This window comes from Sinocyclocheilus rhinocerous, unplaced genomic scaffold, assembly GCF_001515625.1.
Source record: "Sinocyclocheilus rhinocerous isolate Xijiao unplaced genomic scaffold, SAMN03320098_v1.1 scaffold3207, whole genome shotgun sequence".
NCBI lineage: Eukaryota > Metazoa > Chordata > Actinopteri > Cypriniformes > Cyprinidae > Sinocyclocheilus > Sinocyclocheilus rhinocerous.
In genome coordinates, this window is record NW_015626452.1 from 220,360 (window position 1) to 241,759 (window position 21,400).

General features: G+C 38.4%; 1 protein-coding gene across 3 annotated transcripts in view; it reads left to right on the forward strand.

Moving 5' to 3' along the window:
- LOC107715707 (transient receptor potential cation channel subfamily M member 1-like) overlaps nucleotides 1-21,289 on the forward strand; it is a 23,009-nt gene extending 1,720 nt beyond the window's left edge. The window contains exons 2-28 of one of the 3 annotated variants that reach the window (XM_016521895.1): nucleotides 1,256-1,480; nucleotides 7,880-7,956; nucleotides 8,411-8,612; nucleotides 8,893-9,106; nucleotides 9,413-9,537; nucleotides 9,685-9,856; nucleotides 10,439-10,613; nucleotides 10,920-11,043; nucleotides 13,021-13,093; nucleotides 13,181-13,281; nucleotides 13,366-13,539; nucleotides 14,034-14,168; nucleotides 14,349-14,399; nucleotides 14,558-14,698; nucleotides 14,783-14,812; nucleotides 14,906-15,198; nucleotides 15,432-15,660; nucleotides 15,904-16,032; nucleotides 16,455-16,586; nucleotides 16,797-16,925; nucleotides 17,060-17,311; nucleotides 17,417-17,591; nucleotides 18,036-18,056; nucleotides 18,208-18,352; nucleotides 18,518-18,720; nucleotides 18,841-18,973; nucleotides 19,197-21,289. In XM_016521895.1, the coding sequence (XP_016377381.1) occupies nucleotides 1,403-1,480; nucleotides 7,880-7,956; nucleotides 8,411-8,612; nucleotides 8,893-9,106; nucleotides 9,413-9,537; nucleotides 9,685-9,856; nucleotides 10,439-10,613; nucleotides 10,920-11,043; nucleotides 13,021-13,093; nucleotides 13,181-13,281; nucleotides 13,366-13,539; nucleotides 14,034-14,168; nucleotides 14,349-14,399; nucleotides 14,558-14,698; nucleotides 14,783-14,812; nucleotides 14,906-15,198; nucleotides 15,432-15,660; nucleotides 15,904-16,032; nucleotides 16,455-16,586; nucleotides 16,797-16,925; nucleotides 17,060-17,311; nucleotides 17,417-17,591; nucleotides 18,036-18,056; nucleotides 18,208-18,352; nucleotides 18,518-18,720; nucleotides 18,841-18,973; nucleotides 19,197-20,676 (5,193 nt within the window). In that variant the 5' untranslated portion in view covers nucleotides 1,256-1,402 and the 3' untranslated portion in view covers nucleotides 20,677-21,289. Of the gene's footprint in view, nucleotides 1-1,130; nucleotides 1,481-7,879; nucleotides 7,957-8,410; nucleotides 8,632-8,892; nucleotides 9,107-9,412; nucleotides 9,538-9,684; nucleotides 9,857-10,438; nucleotides 10,614-10,919; nucleotides 11,044-13,020; nucleotides 13,094-13,180; nucleotides 13,282-13,365; nucleotides 13,540-14,033; nucleotides 14,169-14,348; nucleotides 14,400-14,557; nucleotides 14,699-14,782; nucleotides 14,813-14,905; nucleotides 15,199-15,431; nucleotides 15,661-15,903; nucleotides 16,033-16,454; nucleotides 16,587-16,796; nucleotides 16,926-17,059; nucleotides 17,312-17,416; nucleotides 17,592-18,035; nucleotides 18,057-18,207; nucleotides 18,353-18,517; nucleotides 18,721-18,840; nucleotides 18,974-19,196 lie in introns of those variants that run through there. The other 2 variants (XM_016521887.1, XM_016521902.1) reach the window with 2 other exon arrangements.
- Nucleotides 21,290-21,400: the final 111 nt, after the last annotated feature.

Genomic DNA, 21,400 nt, shown 5'->3' on the forward strand with positions numbered 1-21,400 from the left:
TGTGTGTGTGTGTGTGTGTGTGTGTGTGTGTGTGTGAACTGAAATTAAAACTAAAACCATTAAAAAAATAATTACCTGAAATAAAATAAACATTAACTGAATGAAATGAATGAAAAAATCTATAAAAAACTATATAGACATACATAATAAAAAAAAGACAAAAATACAGCAAAATTAATAAAACTTTAACTAAAATTAAAATGATTTTCATTTTAATTTAACATATAATTAAAATATAATTTATAATATAATCTCAATGATACTGAAATAACACAAGATGTTATAAACGTTATCATATATACACAGCATGACATATACACAGCATATATATATATATATATATATATATATAATAAACATTTTAATTATTAGGACTTGCTAATTTTTTGTGATTGTTAGTAATTTACTAGTAATTTACTTTTTACTTAGTGCATGTTACTGTGTGATTTTAATTATATACATATACTTTACTGTATACAATAGTAATAATAATAATGTTAAAGCTATAGTAATTCATCTAGAAAATGTGTAATATGGTAGATATGGTATAGATATTGAGATATGGTATGAAGTGTTACTATGAACACATGCAATTACAACAATAACCACAAGAGTACAGTATTCTACTTTTCAGATGTTCACATCGCATTACTACAGAAAGGTTGCTCTCAGTGTAATTGATTTGGAAGGTGCGCATTTGTTACAGGCTTCATTTGACTGATTCTTTTATTTCTGCGTGCATTAAGAGAGAAATTCATTTAATTCATGTCCTCATTTAAAATAATCCTGTGCTAATCTCTGTGCGTTTGACTATTTAGATGGTTCACTTACCTTTAACAAAAAGAATACCAGCATGTTTAGAATAAAATCACCATGAGGTAAATATTGTTATGGTTTGCAAAAGCGTCGGTCCACACAGACTTTCTTTTCAAACTTCACCACAGTAGGTCAGGCATATCACGGTTAGTGTGTAGGCCTAAACCTGTTTTCTTATTGTAACTCAAGTCTTCAAAGTCCAGGAGAAGCATCCTCACAAAGTTTGCATGTTTTCAAAACCTTTTTGGCCCATAGTGTCCCAAAGTAGATTTACCTTCAATAACCATTTATTAAATCTCTGCCCCATTAAAGTCGCAAGCTTCCAAGAGCTGGCTGCATTAATCCTGATTACAGGCTGTCAAGCGGGGGAAACGGGGTCTATGTGTCAAGCGTGTCATCGAGAGATGTTTTATCCTCATCTGCGTCTTTCTATCTTCAGTTAAGGGCGGGAGAACCCAAAGAATGAACATCGGGAGATGAGTTTGAGCGCTGATAGTGCAGGGACCGCTTTACAGACAGAGCAAAAGAGGGTCTTGGAGGGTCCGACACGGTCATGAGTCTCTGAGGTGCGGAGTGAACCGGACACATGGAGTGGGGCGGTAGAAGAGCCAGTGGCTCCATCAAACGGGCCTCCATCAAACGCTCAGCATCAATGTCTCAGAAGGTAAGAGTGTCCACCGCTTTAGGGAGGTTTAGGCTGTTGCCTTGAGTTTGATTCAGTGATCTAGAGGTGATTGAAATGAGTGAAAATATGTTCTTCTTTATGAGTGAAGTCAGGTGTATGTGACATGATACTGAACCAGGTATTCACAGCAGGGTTATTTTAGTTAACTAAAACAATAACTTAAACTAAAACCATTAAAAAACATTACCAAAAATAAAATAATCATTTACTGAAATAAAATAAACTATAAAAAAATGTAAACTACCGTATTTTAACTTTATTTTAAGTTTCAACTTCTTTTTGTTTAGTTTTGGTACTAAAATAACAAAAACTAAATAAACCACAGCTAAAACTTAATACAACTATATAGACATATTTAAAAATAATAATAATAATAAAAAAGACAAAAAGCACACAACAAAATTACTATAACAAATATTAAAATTAAAATAAAATCTAACTCTAAATGTTCACAACAATGATATATTAGTGATACTAAAATGACATGGATTCACAGGTTTATGTCTCAGCTAAAGGGTTTAGTTTTCATCAGCTTTAAGAATGTGAAAGATTGGAGAAGACATGACCAATCAACTTGGGCTACGTATTCTTATAATTCTTTCCATAATGCACTTCTAATGCAAAATCAGTACTGCTTGTTATTATTTCTTTACATATTCTGTGCTTTTTAACTTAAGCTTCAGCATTGTAAAATATATATTATATTATGTTAGACAACTGTTAAGCATTTGCAAACAGTGTGTGTGTAAATATTCAGATGTAACCCCCTTTGTAATCATTAACATTTTCATAAGTAATTGTAATTTAATTACACATTTTTTTCTCAGTAACTGTAACGGATTACAGTTACATTTATGTTGTAATTAAATTACGTACCACCATTACATGTAACTTGTTACTACCAACACTAATTGTATTTTAGAAATAATATAATAATATAATATAATATGTGATCCTGGACCACAAAACCAGTCTTAAGTCGCTGGGGTATATTTGTAGCAATAGCCAAAAATATGTTGTATGGGTCAAAATTATCAATTTTTCTTTTATGCCAAAAATCATTAGGATATTAAGCAAAGATCATGTTCCATGAAGATATTTTGTAAATTTCCTACTGTAAATATATCAAAACTTAATGTTTGATTAGAAATATGCATTGCTAAGAACTTCATTTGGACAACTTTAAAAGCGATTTTCTCAATATTTTTTTGCACCCTCAGATTCCAGATTTTCAAATAGTTGTATCTCGGCCAAACATTGTACTATTGTAACAAACCATACATCAATGGGAAGCTTATTTATTCAGATTTCGTGTGATGTATAAATTTCAATTTAGAAAAAAATGACACTTATGACTGGTTTTGTCGTCCAGGATCACATATAATAGCTCACATTGCATTTTCCACTTATATTTACACCTTTGTTGAAGTTTTTGGAAAGGGATAATGTGAAAAATTAATTTCTTCCCTCTTTAAAACTTGCTGATTATCTTTACAGTTGTAGCTTTAACAACGGCCACTGCTACGAATTGGAAAAACAAATTTAACTTGTTACAATGTTGCAAAACATGAAGCTAGAGATGTATTATATAAAACAGATTTGCATCTTTGATTTAAATCTCTTACTAATCCAACTCCTAATCACAAGAGAAAGCAAAAGGGCAGTTCCAGCCCAATGCAACTTTCTCCGGCGGCAGCAGAATGAGCAGCACCTCTGTGGTTTGATGCTCCTCCACTGCCTCTAATCCCCATAATGCCCAGTATGAGCACCAGCAGCTGGGCAAGATTATAAGCACTTTACCTCCCTACTTTCAAATGTCTGCTTTCATGTGATTAAGACTGAAAATATAGCTTTCAATAAGGAATCAAATATATCTTTACATTGGTAGCCTCTCGCCCGTGTCGCGTGTCGCACTTTTCTGATATAATACATGTAGGAATTGTCAAAGTAAGCAAGTTTACTCAATATCTTCCAGTAGTGGGTAAATAGGTCAGAATGCATAAATCCAATTCCTGTGAAGATTTACAAACCTTAGAAATGAGTGTTTAGTGAATAAATGTAGTCATCAGTAATGCCTTTATTATTTTCTGTACAGTAAAAACAGGGTTTTTCTTGAAAAAGATGACAGCACATGCAAATAGACGTGCAAACAAAATTTTGAGGGATGTGTGTCCAGTCTGAGTAAATGAGGAAAGAAGGATATGATTGTTACTAAAACACTTCCTTTGACATTTGCATGCATCCTCCAAAATTTACAGTCATTTCTCTTTCGGTCTTTGCCCCTTCCCCCTCTCTCAAAGACAGACAAAAACACTCTCACACAAACATAGTTGTCTAAAAAATGTGTCTTATGACTAAGAAATCTCAAGGCTAATCAGTGACATGTTGCTCTCATGTGATGATGGCTAACTGGATTTTCAAACCCACAGAGACAATGAGTCTTTTTAGAGGCAGAGTAAGAAGGGGAAAGCACTGTTTTAAAAAGGTTAAGTATGTTAAACTTACCCAGAAATCCACATGCCTATTGTCTCCAGACCTGGTATAACCTCTATAAAACTTAAAACTAACAATTTATTTGCAAGTATGATATTTCTCCCTCTCTTGCTAGTGGTTTATTACAGACAGATAGATGGATGGATGGATGGATGAATGGATGGACGGATAGATAGATAGATAGATAGATAGATAGATAGATAGATAGACAGACAGACAGACAGACAGACAGATAGATAGATAGATAGATAGATAGATAGATAGATAGATAGATAGACAGAGAGATAGATAGATAGATAGATAGATAGACAGACAGACAATTAGATAGATAGATAGACAGACAGACAGACAATTAGATAGATAGACAGACAGATAGATAGATAGACAATTGGATAGATAGATAGATAGACAGACAATTAGATAGATAGATAGATAGATAGATAGATAGACAGACAATTGAATAGATAGATAGATCAGGGGTGGCAAACTCCGGTCCTGGAGAGCCGCAGCCCTGCAGAGTTCAGCTCCAACTCTAATGAAAACTTACCTGCCTGTAGCTTCCTAGTAACCGTTCAGACCTTGATTAGCTTGTTCAGGTGTGTTTGATTAGGGTTGAAGCAAAACTCTGCAGGGCTGCGGCTCTCCAGGACCGACGTTCGCCACCCCTGAGATAGATAGATAGACAGACAGACAGACAATTGGATAGATAGATAGATAGACAGACAGACAGACAGACGGACAAACGGACGGACGGAATTTTAAATATACATTAAGTGTTTTTACAAGGTTGTGAGTTGAACTGTGAGCATAAATCAAATCCCACACTGCTCATTAGTTCTGAGGAATGGGTCACCGGACTGTTGCCCTCTCATGTGATCTTCAGTGTCTAGTTTTGGAAAGGCTCATCATACAATTTATGAAGTGTGTGAACAGACAATGCCATATCTAAATTTCAGTAAGTATGTATTTACTGTAATTATTGCATCTTTGTGGGTTTTGCCTGTACAATGTGAAAATGCAGACTTGTACAAAAACTGTGGGAAAGATTTGCATAAACATTTAATCTGATTTCCCCCTTTCAGCTCTCACAAATCGTAGCTGCAATCCTATTTATGAACAAATGCCTTTTTAGTTGAGCAACAACGTGCGAGATGTCTGACTATGTGGAAAGACTCAATAGTGTTGATTGTTGCCAGGTTTGCTATAGGCCTTGTTAATTTAAGCAAGAAAATCAGATTTTTCCTCCTAGAGAGCTTTTGTGCATTTTCTGAACAAAGCTCTCAGCGGATTTGAGTTTTAATTGCTGTGGATAATGAGTTTAAACTAGCCGAAATAAGTGCGTCACACTGGCTGAACTACTGCAGTGGCAAGAGCCCTTTGTCTTCAAGAGCTTTAATTACCAGTTGTCCACGTGCGTTTTGACGACAGCACTGAACTGCTGAAAGAGTGAGATGGTTGAGGAAAGAACCCATTGAAAAGCACTTTAAACCAATGATCTCGCCATTTCTATTTGCAAAAATGTATATCTTCATTTTGGGTGGAATCTCCCTATGTTTTCAATGATTGACCAAGCAGCCCTGCTGATTAATAGATTTTAAACCAGCCCAATGTGGTTATATAGGTTCCATGCCTAATGCCAAATTAGTCAGTCTGGTCTGTTTTGAGGGCATTTTAAAGCTGGTCATGCTAATAGACCCAAGCAAACACCAGCTTGGACTGATTTACTGAATATTTACTGTTTTCCAACTACTGGTCACTCAAACCCTCTCAAAATGATTTGTGAATATCTTCACAAATGTAACTTCTCGAATCAACTGATGAAACACCCTCTATTGAGTAGAGTTCCTCACTTAAAGGCTTCTCTTCTTTTGTGTAAAAGACTGTTAGAAGTCAGTAGCGTCATCAATGCTTAGACGTGATTGTTAGTCCGTCAGAACCGTTTTCCCCCCACAACACGGTTGGTGAAAATAGAGATTAACAACAATTGGTATTGGATGACCTTGCCCCCAACTGGAGTCCTGTCATGTCTTAACTAGGCCTCTTTTCAAAAGAATGCCTGTGCCCAATTCTCTCAATTATGCAAATTGGGCTTGATATCAAAGTGGTCGGAGGAGGGTGACACTTTCGAATGAAAAGCTTTGATGAGTTCCCATTCCTGTCCATTTCTAGATACAAACCTGACTCTCTACATCAACTTACGAGAAGTGTTTGCGGTAGAAAAGCCGTTTCTCAAGGTTTTCTGAGCTTAAGAAATGTGTTCCACGGGGGTTGTGAAGCTATCAAAGTAGATTTGTTGTGATTTGCTCCAGCGAGGGATGAAAATACCCTGTGGGCAATGAGAGAGGGGTCATGGGACTCCCAAAAGGATTATCTTGAACTGGAGTCATGGGACGTGCCCCGAACAAAGAGCCTGCTCACATGCTCATCATATGAACAGCCCCTCATAAAGTGATGAAGTTTCATGTCCTGTGGGATTCATTGGGCGCTGGCGCTCTGTGAAAGAGCACCCCTCGCCAGCGGAGCTCCAGGAGGGATCGTTGATGCCGAAAGTTTCTCTTTGGCACCTTCTTAATGTCGATTAGAGGCTCTACAGGTAGGACCCCGGCTAGCTAACACTGCGTGACCAGAAGGAACCAGGGATCTGTGGTCTACTGATGTGATGATGGGGTAGGAATGATCAGGATTGGGATTACGAGATTGTAGTATTGGGAATGATTTACAGGTTTTTATTTTTTTATTTTTTTTTTTTCCCCTCGCTTCTCGACGCAACAACAATTAGCAATTTACAATAAAACATTATCTTTGTTAAACAATGTATGATTTTAAAGTTTTTTTTGTTCGTTTTTTTTTAAGTGCAAAAAAAATGAGGAGGTGACAAACTTTATAAACTATGAATTTATTGATTTATACTTATAATTGTGCAATGGAAAGCCATGGTTTTGTGGGTTTCTAATGGGTTCTGTCTTTCTTATCTCTAATGTTCTGTGACTGATTTTTCGAGGGAGATTTGCCTCAAAAGCTTTCGTCTTAATTAGGGCTGAACCAACAAAAGCCCAGACAGATATTGCTTTGAACCAAAGGTTATTTTTGTCCAGTGCTGGAGCACAAAGCTGGCACGACAGAATCTTTTTCGAAAGCTAAAAATGTTGGTGGGTTTCCATGGCACTTTCTCAAAACAGAAAAAAAGAGAAATGGTCTGGAGCAGAGTTTGCACTCTAATTTGCTATGCACCTAATAATTATAGGCAAAACAGGCTACAGCCTGGATCTGGTCAATGACTCTCTGGATGTTTGCATTCAACTCATATCCACACATCTTGAAGCAACAGTTAGTTGTTTTCCAGTTTTAGTAGCTGACTATGGGAACTGTAAAAGACCAGCATTATCTTTGTACTAGTATATTCCTAAAAGCACACTTATCACTGGTAATGGTGAACAAATGCATTTCACCAGAAGTCTCCATAGTTAATCACTTTAGACATTTGCCATCTACATATTTTCTCTTCCATGTGTTCTGTATATCTACGGCTTGTTCGTACTGTACCACTCATACTTTAGTAAGGATTATCATTGCAAAGAGGATTTGCTCTATTTACTCTGGGCAAACTCAAGGGACTAAAAGCAGTTCTTGCTGTAATTGATGTTATACATATATTAATATGGTCGAATGGTACATTGAATATATGTGTAATGTTGTAGGTTTGTGCTTGTATAACCAAACTACTATTTTATTTTATTTTAATAATTTGAATTAATTTTCATAATAATGTGAATTGTGAACTTTCTTCTGACTTATTTTTCCCTTTCTGCTTCTTTGGGCCGGAAAAGTATTTATTTTAGTTTAGTTTATTATTTGATTTACTGTCTTTTCTTGTCTGTTTCTTAGGGCCAGAAAGCTTGGATTGAAAAAACCTTTCACAAAAGAGAATGTATCCACATATTTCCAGCCAAGGACCCAACGCGGTGAGCTTTCCTATTTTGACCCATTTCAAAAGAACACGTAACTACATATAATGAATTGTGCGAAACAAATTACCTCTATGACTCATTCTGTTTTGAGGCTTTTTAGACTCTTATGTAATGAGGGGTGATGTGTGACATCATAAGCCCTTTCACAGATCACTGTGTGGGCATGTTTCAAGGCTGGATGTGAGGGGGGCAGTGTAGTTCAGTCCACCACACTTCCTGTCGGTTGGGGTATGCCAGGGTGTGCACTGATGCATGTGCACCCATTGAACATTGACTGCAGTTTAGACACAGCCCTGATAGGTGGTCTACGTGCACAGAAAAACAGGCAGTACCCTCAAACCAAATTATTTTCATGATGAAATGTCAGCTAATTGAGTTACGTAAGCAACATCCCGTTGCATGCAATAAAACAAACCTCCAGCATTACTTCTGCTGTGATTTTCCTCAGGTGCGCCTGTGGTTATCTAGTGACTCAACACTCGGCCATTGCAGCAGGCGCAGTCACCAACAAGCCCTCCGAAGGGAACCAGCTTGTGCAAGTGGACCCTCCTCAGGAGAAATGGTTGGTGGTCAAACATACCCAGACCGTCCTCACAGACGCCTATGGTACCATTGAATTTCAAGGAGGAGGATTTATCAACAAAGCCATGGTATTTTGAACGTTATGGGGTGAATTTACTAACTTGTTATATTATTATTGAACCTAGTATTTTGACGCAAAAGCTGAGTTTTATTTGATAACCACCTGTAAGTGAAGGACAATACAAATTTCTCAGTTAATTCCCCCTCGAGATTTGAAGTCTAAATAATCCAACAATTGTAAGTAAAGAACCATGTTAGCATAGTTCACGCAGTGAGGAAATAAACATATTTCATTCAAGAAAAACAGTTAAATCTGACATTAAGCTTATAATTCAATATCTCTTACAGTATATTCGGGTGTCATATGATACTAAGCCGGACAGCTTGCTGCATCTCATGGTGAAGGAATGGCAACTGGAGTTGCCCACGCTGCTTATATCAGTTCATGGTGGCCTCCAGAACTTTGACCTGCAGCCCAAACTCAAGCAAGTTTTTGGGAAAGGCCTGATCAAGGCTGCCATGACCACCGGAGCATGGATCTTCACTGGTGGAGTCAGCACTGGTAGGTATTTTTTGAGTACAACAGGGATGGGCAACTCCGGTTCTGGAGGGCCACTGTCCTGCAAAGTTTAGCTCCATCTCCACTCAAACATACCTGGGGAAAAAAAGTGTTTAATTGGGGATAGAGGTGAATTCTGCAAGACAGTGGTCCTCCAGGACCTGAGTTGCTGATCCCTGGTCAACAAGTATGATTCCGATCCACATGGATCCCTTGGATCCAACATTTGCATCCATATTCAATTTGGTTTGGTATCAGATATAGTTAAGAAGGTTTCCTAATCTGTTTTATATTACTTTCATAATGTAGGAGTGATCCGGCACGTTGGAGATGCTTTGAAGGATCACTCTTCTAAATCCAGAGGGAAGGTGTGTGCTATAGGCATCGCTCCATGGGGAATCCTGGAGAGCAAAGAGGATCTAATTGGAAAAGATGTAAGCACGAACTATCGGTGTATAATACAAAACATGATGGTGCTCATAAACTTATGAAAAAATAATTGTATAAGGCGTTATGCTATATCATCTAACAGTTGAAGCTTCATACTTGTCCACTGACATCTGCATTATGTTCCTCTTCAGGTGAACAAACCATACCAGGCCATCTCCAATCCTCTGAGCAAACTTGCCGTTCTCAACAATAGCCATTCGCACTTCATACTATCTGATAACGGCACATGTGGGAAATACGGGGCGGAGGTCAAACTACGCAGGCAGTTGGAGAAACACATCTCCCTCCAGAAGATTAACACGCGTAAGTGCAGTAGCATCAGCAAATCTTATCTGATTTAGGTCTAATGTACCTCTGATCCTAAGAGGGCATATTTGAAAGCATGCTAAGGGTTTGAATGACGCGAGATATATCCTGATTATCCGTAATGGAGTTCATGGGGTCAGGGACCAGTGGAGATATGCTCTAGCCATTCTAGATTTGATCAAGGCTTTGGTGTCTGTGACCTGTGGGTTTCCCTTTGTCATCCTATGCCTGGAGCTCGTGATAAGGCAGGGACAGCAAAGGGAGGCTCAGCTGTCACCACTCACATCGTCATCTGGGATCAGACCTGGGAGAGTCAAATTAAAATGATTGTACTCCCCACTTCTCTGACTTTTAAATACCCCTCTTTTGTTAATCATAAAAGGGCTTTTTAAATTTTTAATGTGCATGCATTTTGAGTAATTGAAAATAAGATTTACAGCGCAAAACACCCAAAAGGCTCAAAAATTCAGGCTAATGTTTTGTAATAGTATTATATTGATACGTGCACAATCCCCTGTACCAAGAAATTCAAAACATTTAGGTAAGTGAATTGCTTTTTTTTCTGTATATGCATGTTAGGACTGGGCCAGGGTGTACCGGTGGTATGTCTGATTGTGGAGGGGGGTCCCAATGTGATCTCGATTGTCCTGGAAAGCCTGCGTGAGGAACCACCTGTGCCTGTAGTGGTTTGTGATGGCAGTGGTCGAGCCTCTGACATTATTTCCTTCGCCCACAAATATTCTGAGGTTGAAGGGTGAGTATTAATAGTCATTATTACACAGATCTCTGGAATGCTTGATTCTAAATTATCCATCAACATTCTTTGTTCAAATGTTGAAACATCGATATAATTGAGAAATATTTAAATAATTAATTTGTTTAGATGGACCTTTTGCTTCGCCCTGAAGGGGTCCAGATGCCTCTGTAGGGTTTTATGTCTAGAAATGAATAGCTAGATGCACATTATCCCATGAATTTCTAGTATTGACCCATCTTTAATAGAACGACTGAGAATCAGTTGTCAAAACTATTAATTATCACACTGAATTGTATTTTTTAGACTGGTAAACGAAGACGCAAAAGAGCAACTGCTGGTCACCATCCAGAAAACCTTTAACTACAACAAAATGCAGTCAGGGCAAATTCTGCTCATGGTCATTGAATGCATGAAGAAGAGGGAGTTGGTAAGTATCTACAGTGATGTAAGATCATGTAACAATTGTAGACCAACATCCATCAACACAAACCCACTCTCTGCTTAAACCAGCCTAAGATAGTCTTAGTGGGTCTCTCATTCTGGTCAGGTCTTCTTGTTTTAGATTGGCTTTGGATACTTTTCAGCTTGGAGACCAGCTTAAAACCAATTTGGCCAGGCTGGGAGACCAGCTAGACCAGACTAAACTAGCGTAGACCAGCAAATCAACCAAGGCTGGTTTTAGATTTTTTTTTCAAATATACATTTAAAACAACATAATAATATACATATAAAAACAACTAAGAATAAAATGTTTTATGAATATTTTTTTAACTCTTTGTGCAACCTTTCATCAATAAACATTTCCATTCATTATTCATTTTGTCATGTGTCTTTATTCATGTGTCTCTCTCATATATCCATCTGCATTTGCTCCCTAGTTGTATTAACCGGTACAAAACATCATATCGCATCACATCCTTTCATATCAGGAGCGACTAGTTCTTTTGCTTCACCTATGAGACCGTTGTGATTAACAAATGCTTAACTAGCGTAGACCAGCAAATCAACCAAGGCTGGTTTTAGATTTTTTTTTCAAATATACATTTAAAACAACATAATATACATATAAAAACAACTAAGAATAAAATGTTTTATGAATATTTTTTTAACTCTTTGTGCAACCTTTCATCAATAAACATTTCCATTCATTATTCATTTTGTCATGTGTCTTTATTCATGTGTCTCTCTCATATATCCATCTGCATTTGCTCCCTAGTTGTATTAACCGGTACAAAACATCATATCGCATCACATCCTTTCATATCAGGAGCGACTAGTTCTTTTGCTTCACCTATGAGACCGTTGTGATTAACAAATGCTTTCAGACTTCATATGTTAGAACGGACTTCACAATCACTATATACAGTACTTGCCTATAGACTATATATGACCTATAGGATGATCCAGTGCACTCTGGGAGCTTGGTTAATGGTAATATTTGTGCCGGTGCAGCTTTAACTGAGGCTAAGTGATGTGTTAAGTATTTAGTAATACTGCCTCAGGACAGGAGATAATCTGTAGCTCTATACATCTGGACTAGGATCAGTGTAGTGCCACCTGTTCTTGCCGACCCGCTACGTTCATTCACCCTGTTCCTGAATATGAGCAGATGCGGGGAAGGAGGGTGGATCCATTTCTCTCTAATCCACACTGAACATCTCCTCCGCTTATTTCAGTGACATCACATCTCGTTGTCTGGCATTAGATAGAGTAATGGCCTTCCACAACAGTGTTTTTACATTAAATGCCAATGCTAATGTATGTTAAGAGCTCAAATGTCCACATACGCACATAAGAATTTCCGTTATATGGATATTAGGTATGCAAATGTACAACTTTCAAGCCTACTATTAAACATGAATTGATAGCTTAACAGATGCTATTATGAAAGCAAGCATGCTAGTGTTTCCCTAGTGTTTTTTGCTTCAACCAAGATATTAAACATGAAATGAACTAGCATTCATTCTCAAAATATTATAATGAGTTCAATTTAAGATGTCACCCCTCCCATTGCAGCCATGAGGTACTAATCTAAAAGCCCAGACTCCACCATAAGTCTCTCATTAGCAATGCATGCTAACACTCAGGAATGTCTTGGAACAGGGCCACTATCCATGCCAACGTGATTACATTTAAGATAAACATACATGTTACTGCAACTGCAAAGGTAATTGCATTTCATACTAGACATCCTAAACAAGAAAAGCAGTATTACGTAATTTGAGAGGGAAATAAGCTAGTTATGCAGAGTGTGAATAAGAATGTCCCGCTAATGCTAATAAAATTAGGCAAAGCATTCATCCTAAAAACACATTTTCCATTCATTTCCACCACAGTAATTCTTTCATCATCCTCATCCAAAATAAATGTATGTATATTAAAATTTCTAACTTGGTATATGTAGATAACAGTGTTTCGAATGGGTGCTGAGGGACAAGATGACATTGAAATGGCTATCCTCACTGCGTTACTGAAAGGTATCGTGAATACGCAGACCTTCTGAAATACCACAGATTTGGTTCATGGTTAGAAATGAACTATAATGTGTGTTCGTTGTAATTCAGGAACAAACGCATCAGCTCCAGATCAGCTGAGTTTGGCTCTGGCTTGGAATAGAGTGGATATAGCACGCAACCAAATCTTTGTGTATGGACACAATCTACCAGTATGTGAAATAATCTATATCCAAGAAATAAGAAAATATTTATTTCACAGAGACTTTCTTAAGTTAAAATGTTTGTTTTCATAGCCTGCAAGTGCCCTCGCTGCCATCTCCACCAGCGCAGCACCATCTCATGAAAAGCAGAAAGGAGCCACTCAACGTAACAAAGGAAAGGCTAGAGGGAAAAAAGGCAAAGGAGGCAAAGCCAAACCAGAACAACCAAAGGAAACTGACCCCAGAAAGTTAGAACTACTGAACTGGGTAAGACAGTAAGACAGACGACTCTTTTGCTTAGATTTTCCCTAAATGTATTATGTTTCTCATATAATGTATCTCATTTAAATTCACCATTCATTTATATATGAAGTCTTACTGGTATTCCTAAAGTGGTTCCTAAAAACTTGCGTAAAAGATTGATCAGACGGATTTTATCCAGCAACTCCAGAGTTCTTGAGTCTTTGATACCAATTAATTAAAAGAACTAGCTCATAAGAGTCACTTGATTGTAAATTAGACTTTAGTGTTTGTGTTGTAGGTTTTTGATTCCCTGAACAGATGTGGCTCATAAGAATCATTTGTTAAGGAATCAAATTATACCATCCTTGCAGCCTGCTTATCATTATTTTGTGGCATACAGTCAACTGGATAATCCAGAAAATTAATGTAGCATATGTTCGAAGTACTTGTGTTTAAGTTTAGTGTTTCAGCAAGCTTAGCATTCTACCTAACTTCTCGCTCGCTGTCGCCCTCTTCAGGTGAACTCCCTCGAGCAGGCCATGATTGACGCTTTGGTTCTGGACAGAGTGGATTTTGTCAAGCTCCTGCTAGAAAATGGTGTAAACATTCACCATTTTCTAACCATCCCTCGATTAGAGGAGTTATACAACACTGTAAGCACTGTAACCATTATCATTTTGGAGCTTATCACAAAGGATGTACAATACAATAGAGCATGAGAGCAATTCATTAATCCACAGAAAAAAAGACAGGCCCTGCTGTCATATTTTTTAATATTCCTCATAATTCTATTACTCAATCATATGCAATCTGTGTTATTTTGTGTCTATCAGAAACTTGGTCCTGCCAACACTCTGCATATTGTCGTAAGAGATGTTAAAAAGGTAAAGCTGTCTGACTATTGAATTCTGGTTAATCCAATTTCACTGCTGACGTTTTCTGAAGAATATATAAAAATATAATTTTATGCATCGCTTGTATTTCGTAAAACGTAGCTTGACAAACATTTCAGGAGAAATAACTTTTGTTCTTTTGATTTCAGGGGAATCTCCCACCAGATTACCAAATCACATTGATCGACATTGGACTGGTGGTGGAGTACCTGATGGGTGGAGCCTATCGCTGTAACTACACAAGGAAAAACTTCAGAGCTCTTTATAACAATCTTTATGGACTAAAGAGGGTAAAACATAGAGATTACTCAAATTACTAAATGTTTTAAGTACACACAAACAGTCTAAGTAATCTCATGTCCCTTTATTTCCAGCCTAAAGCCCTAAAGCTGCTTGGAATGGAGGTACACATCAAATATTTGAACTTCTTTAAATTACATTCTAAGAAAGATCACCCAATATCTCTATTAATATAAATATCCTGTTCACCTCATTAGGATGATGAGCCCAGGCCAAAAGGCAAGAAGAAGCAAAAGAAGAAGAAAGAAGAAGAGGAGGACATTGATGTGGATGACCCAGAGGTCAGCCGCTTCCATTATCCATTCCACGAGCTGATGGTCTGGGCAGTGCTGATGAAAAGGCAGAAGATGTCTCTGTTCCTGTGGCAGAGGGGCGAGGAGGGTATGGCTAAAGCTCTGGTGGCCTGTAAGCTCCTCAAAGCCATGGCTCATGAGTCGTCTCAGAGTGAGATGGTGGACGACATATCCCAGGATCTCGATAACAACTCCAAGTAAGTGAATGTAAAATCCCTTTCAAGTCTGGTTCACTAATATGCAGGTATGAATGTACAACCTATGAGGGGGGAAAGGCAAAATGCTATAATGTTATGCTAAGTTAAATGCTAAGTGTTTTTTTTTTTCTCGAAATGTTTTACAGTGTTAAATAAAAAACTCTTGGTTTTATTACTTCAATATGGCAAAAATCTATTTCTACACTGTAAAATTACACTTCTGGTAATTTTAGGGAGTTTGGAACCTTGGCCTATGAGTTGCTGGATCAGTCCTACAAACATGATGAGCAGCTAGCCATGAAACTGTTGACTTACGAGTTAAAGAACTGGAGTAACTCTACCTGTCTGAAGTTGGCAGTGGCTGCCAAGCACAGAGACTTCATAGCCCACACCTGCAGCCAGATGCTCCTCACTGACATGTGGATGGGCAGCCTGAGAATGGGTAAAAACCCAGGACTGAAGGTGAGGCAATTTCTTTTGATATTTCCAGGGTTCCTGGAGGGCCTTTAATTAAATTGATCTTAAATTGGAGCAGGAAGTCTTATATTTCATAAAGTCATTGCATTGAGTGTTACATGCACTGCAACAAATGAACATCTTCCTGATTATTTTAGTCTTGTTTTCCCGTACAAATATCTAGATAATTTATTTTAAGTTGTTTCTTGATTGTGATTTGCCTTTTTCTTCTGTTTCTGCAAACGCCAGGTGATACTCAGCCTCATTTTCCCACCTTTTATCCTGCTGTTGGATTTCCGTCTGGGTGATGACGTGTCTCATCAAGTCACTGCAAATAGCGAGGACAGGAAGACCAAGGATGATGATAAGTCCGGCCGGGTAAAAACTGCACCACTCCTTCTATTTAAACAAACCACTCCTTTATTAGATCAGTGTAGAGTACATAACTGAAAGCTCTTGACCTGACATTATATGAGCTTAATCCATCTGTAAACACAGGTCTTGCGTGACACATCCAGACATGATGTAGATAGAAAGTGGAAGGATTAAATAATAGAAAGCATATGTAGTTTGCAGATACTCTATTATTTTACAGTCTATAAAAACAGTATTTAGTTAGTCCTGTGAGGAAAAACAGTAGGGGAACTCTAGCACAGTGGTTAATGCTGCATCAAACGGCTTTTTAATCTTATGTTTGGTCTGGTTAAAACAAATCCAGGATGATTTGGTGATTTAGATTTTAGAGAGGATGCTGTTTCTATGAATTCTGCCTGTTGTAAAACCACCTCATGTACATCTAGGATGCCAATGCAGATACAGCCTCTAAGAAAGGAGATGAGGAGGAAGGTAATAAGAAAATGAGACGGATTCCTATTGGAACGAAGATCTATGAGTTCTACAATGCCCCTTTCACCAAATTTTGGTTCAATACTGTGAGTAAAAAATTAATCCGTCCATCCATTTTCCAAACTGTTTGTCTTATTTAGGGCAGTCTATCCCAGCATCTTGAGCCATAGGCAGGGAAATACTCTGAAAGGATTGAGTAGAATATATTATAGAATATTTTATTTTATTTTACTATATTATTTTTAAAACAATAACTAAAACTATGTTGAAATCCAAAATCGGTTTGCATTGGACAGATTTCCTACCTTGGCTATCTCATGCTGTACAATTATATAGTACTGGTGAAGATGGAGCGTTGGCCATCCTTACAAGAGTGGATCGTCATTTCATACATCATCACTTTGGGGTTGGAGAAAGTCAGACAGGTAAAGATGTCAATCTCTCCTTAAAACACCACTACAGCCACATCTCTAGAAATAGATGCAAAAATAGTGCAATCAACCCAAACCCAATAACAAAGAATCAGCTTGTAGCCTATATCTGATACTATCTCCTCCAGATTTTGATGTCAGAACCAGGCAAGCTCAGGCAAAAGATAAATGTGTGGTTGGAAGAGTACTGGAACATCACAGACCTGGCGGCCATCTCGACCTTCTTGCTTGGGCTACTACTTAGGCTGCAAAGTGAACCTTACATGGGCTACGGCCGTGTGATCTACTGCGTGGACATTATCTTCTGGTATATCCGCGTACTAGACATATTTGGAGTCAACAAGTACCTAGGACCCTACGTCATGATGATTGGGAAAATGGTAATGCAATTTGTTTTATTAAATCTATTATACCTTTAGACCTTGTACACTTGATTATCAACTGTATGGACTTTCGACTTCAATAAGCTGCCACCTGCCTTGCAGATGATTGACATGCTGTACTTTGTGGTGATCATGTTGGTGGTCCTGATGAGTTTCGGCGTGGCACGGCAGGCTATCCTCCACCCAGACGAGGAGCCCACATGGCGCTTGGCTCGCAACATCTTCTACATGCCTTATTGGATGATCTATGGAGAGGTGTTTGCAGATTCGATAGACCGTAAGACTAGAATTTATAGTAAGATTTTGTTTCCTGCCTCCAGGGTAGATAGATGGCCTTTAACAGTCTGATCCACCTTCCTAACACCTCACTAATATCTCCATCACCGATGTGATCCTGCTGTTTGTTGCTGCTTCCCCTATAACATCATGCCTAGTGCCTTTCTTGTTGTGTTAGGAACCTTTTGAGAATTCAGTCTTGTAACTTTCAAATTTGGAAACAGAAAAATGTGTTGTCAAATTGTGGTTATTTCAGTATTTCAGGCTGTATGCCATTACTCTGCCATACACATTGCAGCAGTTTCTAGCTGATTATCCTGCCTGTCTGTTGATTAAGATGTTGGATTTGATTAATTCTTGCTGCATATTTTGTTCTTGTTTCTGGTTTCCACTTGCACTAACTGACTGTTTGTGACTATACTTGCTCTTCTGGAATGTGCTCAAGTTTACGCAATGGAAATAAACCGTAAGCAAAACTATAAACATTTGACACAATGATAAACGCTGTTTTCATGAAAAATAACCCTACTAATGGTATAGCGGCATTGGAATTGTTGTGAATGCGGAACAGATCGATTGTTGGTACTAAAATGTAACAAGAAAGCTTTTTTAAACAGCCCCCTGTGGAGAAAACTTATATGATGAGGATGGGAAAAAGCTTCCACCCTGCATCCCTGGAGCCTGGCTGACTCCGGCCATCATGGCCTGTTATTTGTTAGTGGCCAACATCCTGCTTGTGAATTTGCTCATTGCTGTCTTCAAGTAAGAATGCTACCATTGCATGGTTTTGATGACTTGTTTCACTTGCAGCGTGTAAAATCCAAACAATTTGTGGCTATTGGTCTTTACAAAAATGTCTTCATTGGTGAATATATTTTAACAGTTCAGTGGCGCTGATTCACTGCTATGTGTTTTCTCTCATTAAAGCAACACATTCTTTGAGGTTAAGTCCATTTCGAACCAGGTGTGGAAGTTTCAGAGATATCAGCTCATCATGACTTTCCATGACAGGCCAGTGCTGCCTCCACCAATGATTATCTTTAGCCACCTCTACATCCTTTTTCGCAAACTCTGCTGCCGCTGTAGTAAGAAAAAGGAGGGAGAACTGGATGAAAAGGATAAAGGATTAAGTGAGTTTCATAAAATAATTAGACCAAATTATAAATGATCAAGATGCAGGTGTTCCAAGTGAGTAGTAAAAGACCATGAGATAAATATTTGTTTGTATTCTATGTCTTTTCCTCATAAAGAGCTTATTCTTACCCCGGACGAGCTGAAGATGCTGTATGAGTTTGAGGAGCAATGTGTGGAGGAATATTTCAGGGAGAAAGAAGATGAGCAACAGTCCTCAAATGATGAGCGTATCAGGGTTACAAATGAAAGGTGATTTAAGTACAGGAATACGGGTAAATCTCTTAAAGGGGTCATATGATGCTTTTTTAAAGATTATTATTTGGTGTATTTGGTGTAACAGAATATGTTGACATGCTTTAATGTTCAAAAAACACATTATTTTTCAAATACTGTACATTATTGTAGGTCCTCGTCTGCAAACTTCTTATCTATTCAATCATCACATTTACACAATCTTCTTGTTCATGCTCAGGGTGGAGAACATGTCCATGTGCCTTGAGGAGGTGAATGAGAGGGAGAACACAATGAAGGCCTCCCTTCAGACAGTGGACCTTCGTTTGTCCCAGCTGGAAGACATTAATGGCCGAATGGTGAATGCCTTGGAAAGACTGGTGGGAATCGACCACTCCGAACTCACCCGGACACGCTCATCCGCCTCCTCTATTTGCGACCCCTCCTCTCTCCAACGGCACAGTAGCATCAACAGTGCTGATGGGTACAGCCTCTACCGCTATTACCTGGGTGTTGATGACCGTCCACCTGAGGAGAAAGAGGCAGATCTGAGTAAAACAATAAGCACTACAAACCTCAACACAAAGGAATATGGCCAGAATCTAGAGGTGGATATTCCAGGGGTAAAAAGACGCCTTGGCTCATGTGTGGACATCCGAATCTTCCCTTGTGATAAGGATGTTGAGGTTGAAGGGACAAAGCCAGAATCACCCAAATCTACAGTTCCTAACAACCAGACTTCTTCAGATAGAGCCACACTGAAAGAAGCCTTGATCATGGAGAGAGCAAAACTTCAGGCGACTACCTCCTACCCTCTAGAAAAGGTGAAAGCTTTTCAATACTATCCTGGAGAAATACAAAGCACATCCCCGTCCACTGTACGAAGGTGTTGGAGCACAATCTCATTTGATCAAGCAAGTGGAAGAGAACCAAATCTAGAAGGAGAAGGAATGGGTGGGTCTCCAGCTACAAGACGTTGGAGTGCTGGCTATGAGTATAAGGTACACCCTAGTGTTTTTGGTCAGACGCCAAAGGTATCAACGGTAAGACCCTTGGTAGACCAGATTGACCAATTTAGCAACAGTTTCAAGGTAGAGCAACATTCTGACCAGCCTGAGCAACAAATGCTGAGAGTTTCTTCTAGACATAGTATAGATGAGATGGGAATGCAAGATGGGGAGAAGACAATGGACAGTTCAGATGGATCAGTGAATCTTGAACGACGTCAGTCAATTATTGAAGATGGGATAAGAAAGGGTGAAGAGCTACACTCAGCGGGGACGACTGGAAGACAGGCATCACTTGATGTAGATCAGGTAAATCAGGAAGAAGGGAGTGACAATGTGGACAAATGCCTGAAAGATACTGAGCAGGAAGTGACAAAGGAACCAGATGATCCTGAAGGAGGTCTTGAAAAGGAGGAAAGTTCAGAGAAGCAAGACGGAGAGCAAACAGAGGAGATACCAACAGGTGTAGGTCCCTTTGATTCTGAAGTCCAAGCTGATGGTAGCCATCTGCTTCTGCCAGAAGACACAATGTTCCTCCCTGGAAGATCTAAAAGCTGGTCCACAAAACCTTGCAAGTCCTTAGAAAACAGCTTGAAAAGAGCCCACGGATCAAGCAGTGAAAGAGACCTTGCTGGAACATTTGGGGACTCTCCTGATGATCCAGGTAAACCAGCACAGAAGACAATAGACGATGCACCATCAAACGAACCGTGACCAGACACTCCAGAGGGAGTCCAATAAGATCAGAAATTCAACAGACAAGAATGACACACACATTAAATTCTGTATATCCACCTATAACACTATATACTTACATTAACAGTATGCACTCAGGTGTCATGATCAAGTTAACCGAGTAGCAAATCTCTGAAGCCATAGTATCAACTATCCATTATTTGTGTGCTTGCACTTAAAGTATTTCCATCAGTATATGTATTTAATGTACAAAATACATTATGTGACGGTATGTATCCCTGCTCACTGCTTTATTATGTATTATGGTTTAGATGTTTTTTGACTGGTAAAATGACAGTATTATGAAATTTTATGGGCTAAAAAGTAAGGCTATGCAAACTGAACTAGTCAAAGGACAAAATGAGTCTACCTCAATGCAAAATGTTTGGAGTTAGCATGTTGTATGAGTGGTGCATTCTGTTTATTGTGGGAATAAGACTGTGTAATAGCACCATCTGCTGTTCTGGATGATGAACTGCTGGAAAAAAGAAGAACTACACGAGAAAAAAATAAGCTGAAGACAAGTTTATACAGTATTTACTTTGGTTATATGTAGTATAAAAGTCTACAATTAATAAAACCACACTTCAAATTCTTGTTCACATTTTCTTTGTTAAGGTTTCAACATGTTTAAATAAGCATACTGTAGCTTTTCAGGAAACAGGTCGCATTATAGAGTCCAATAACACCACGTCATTTCTTA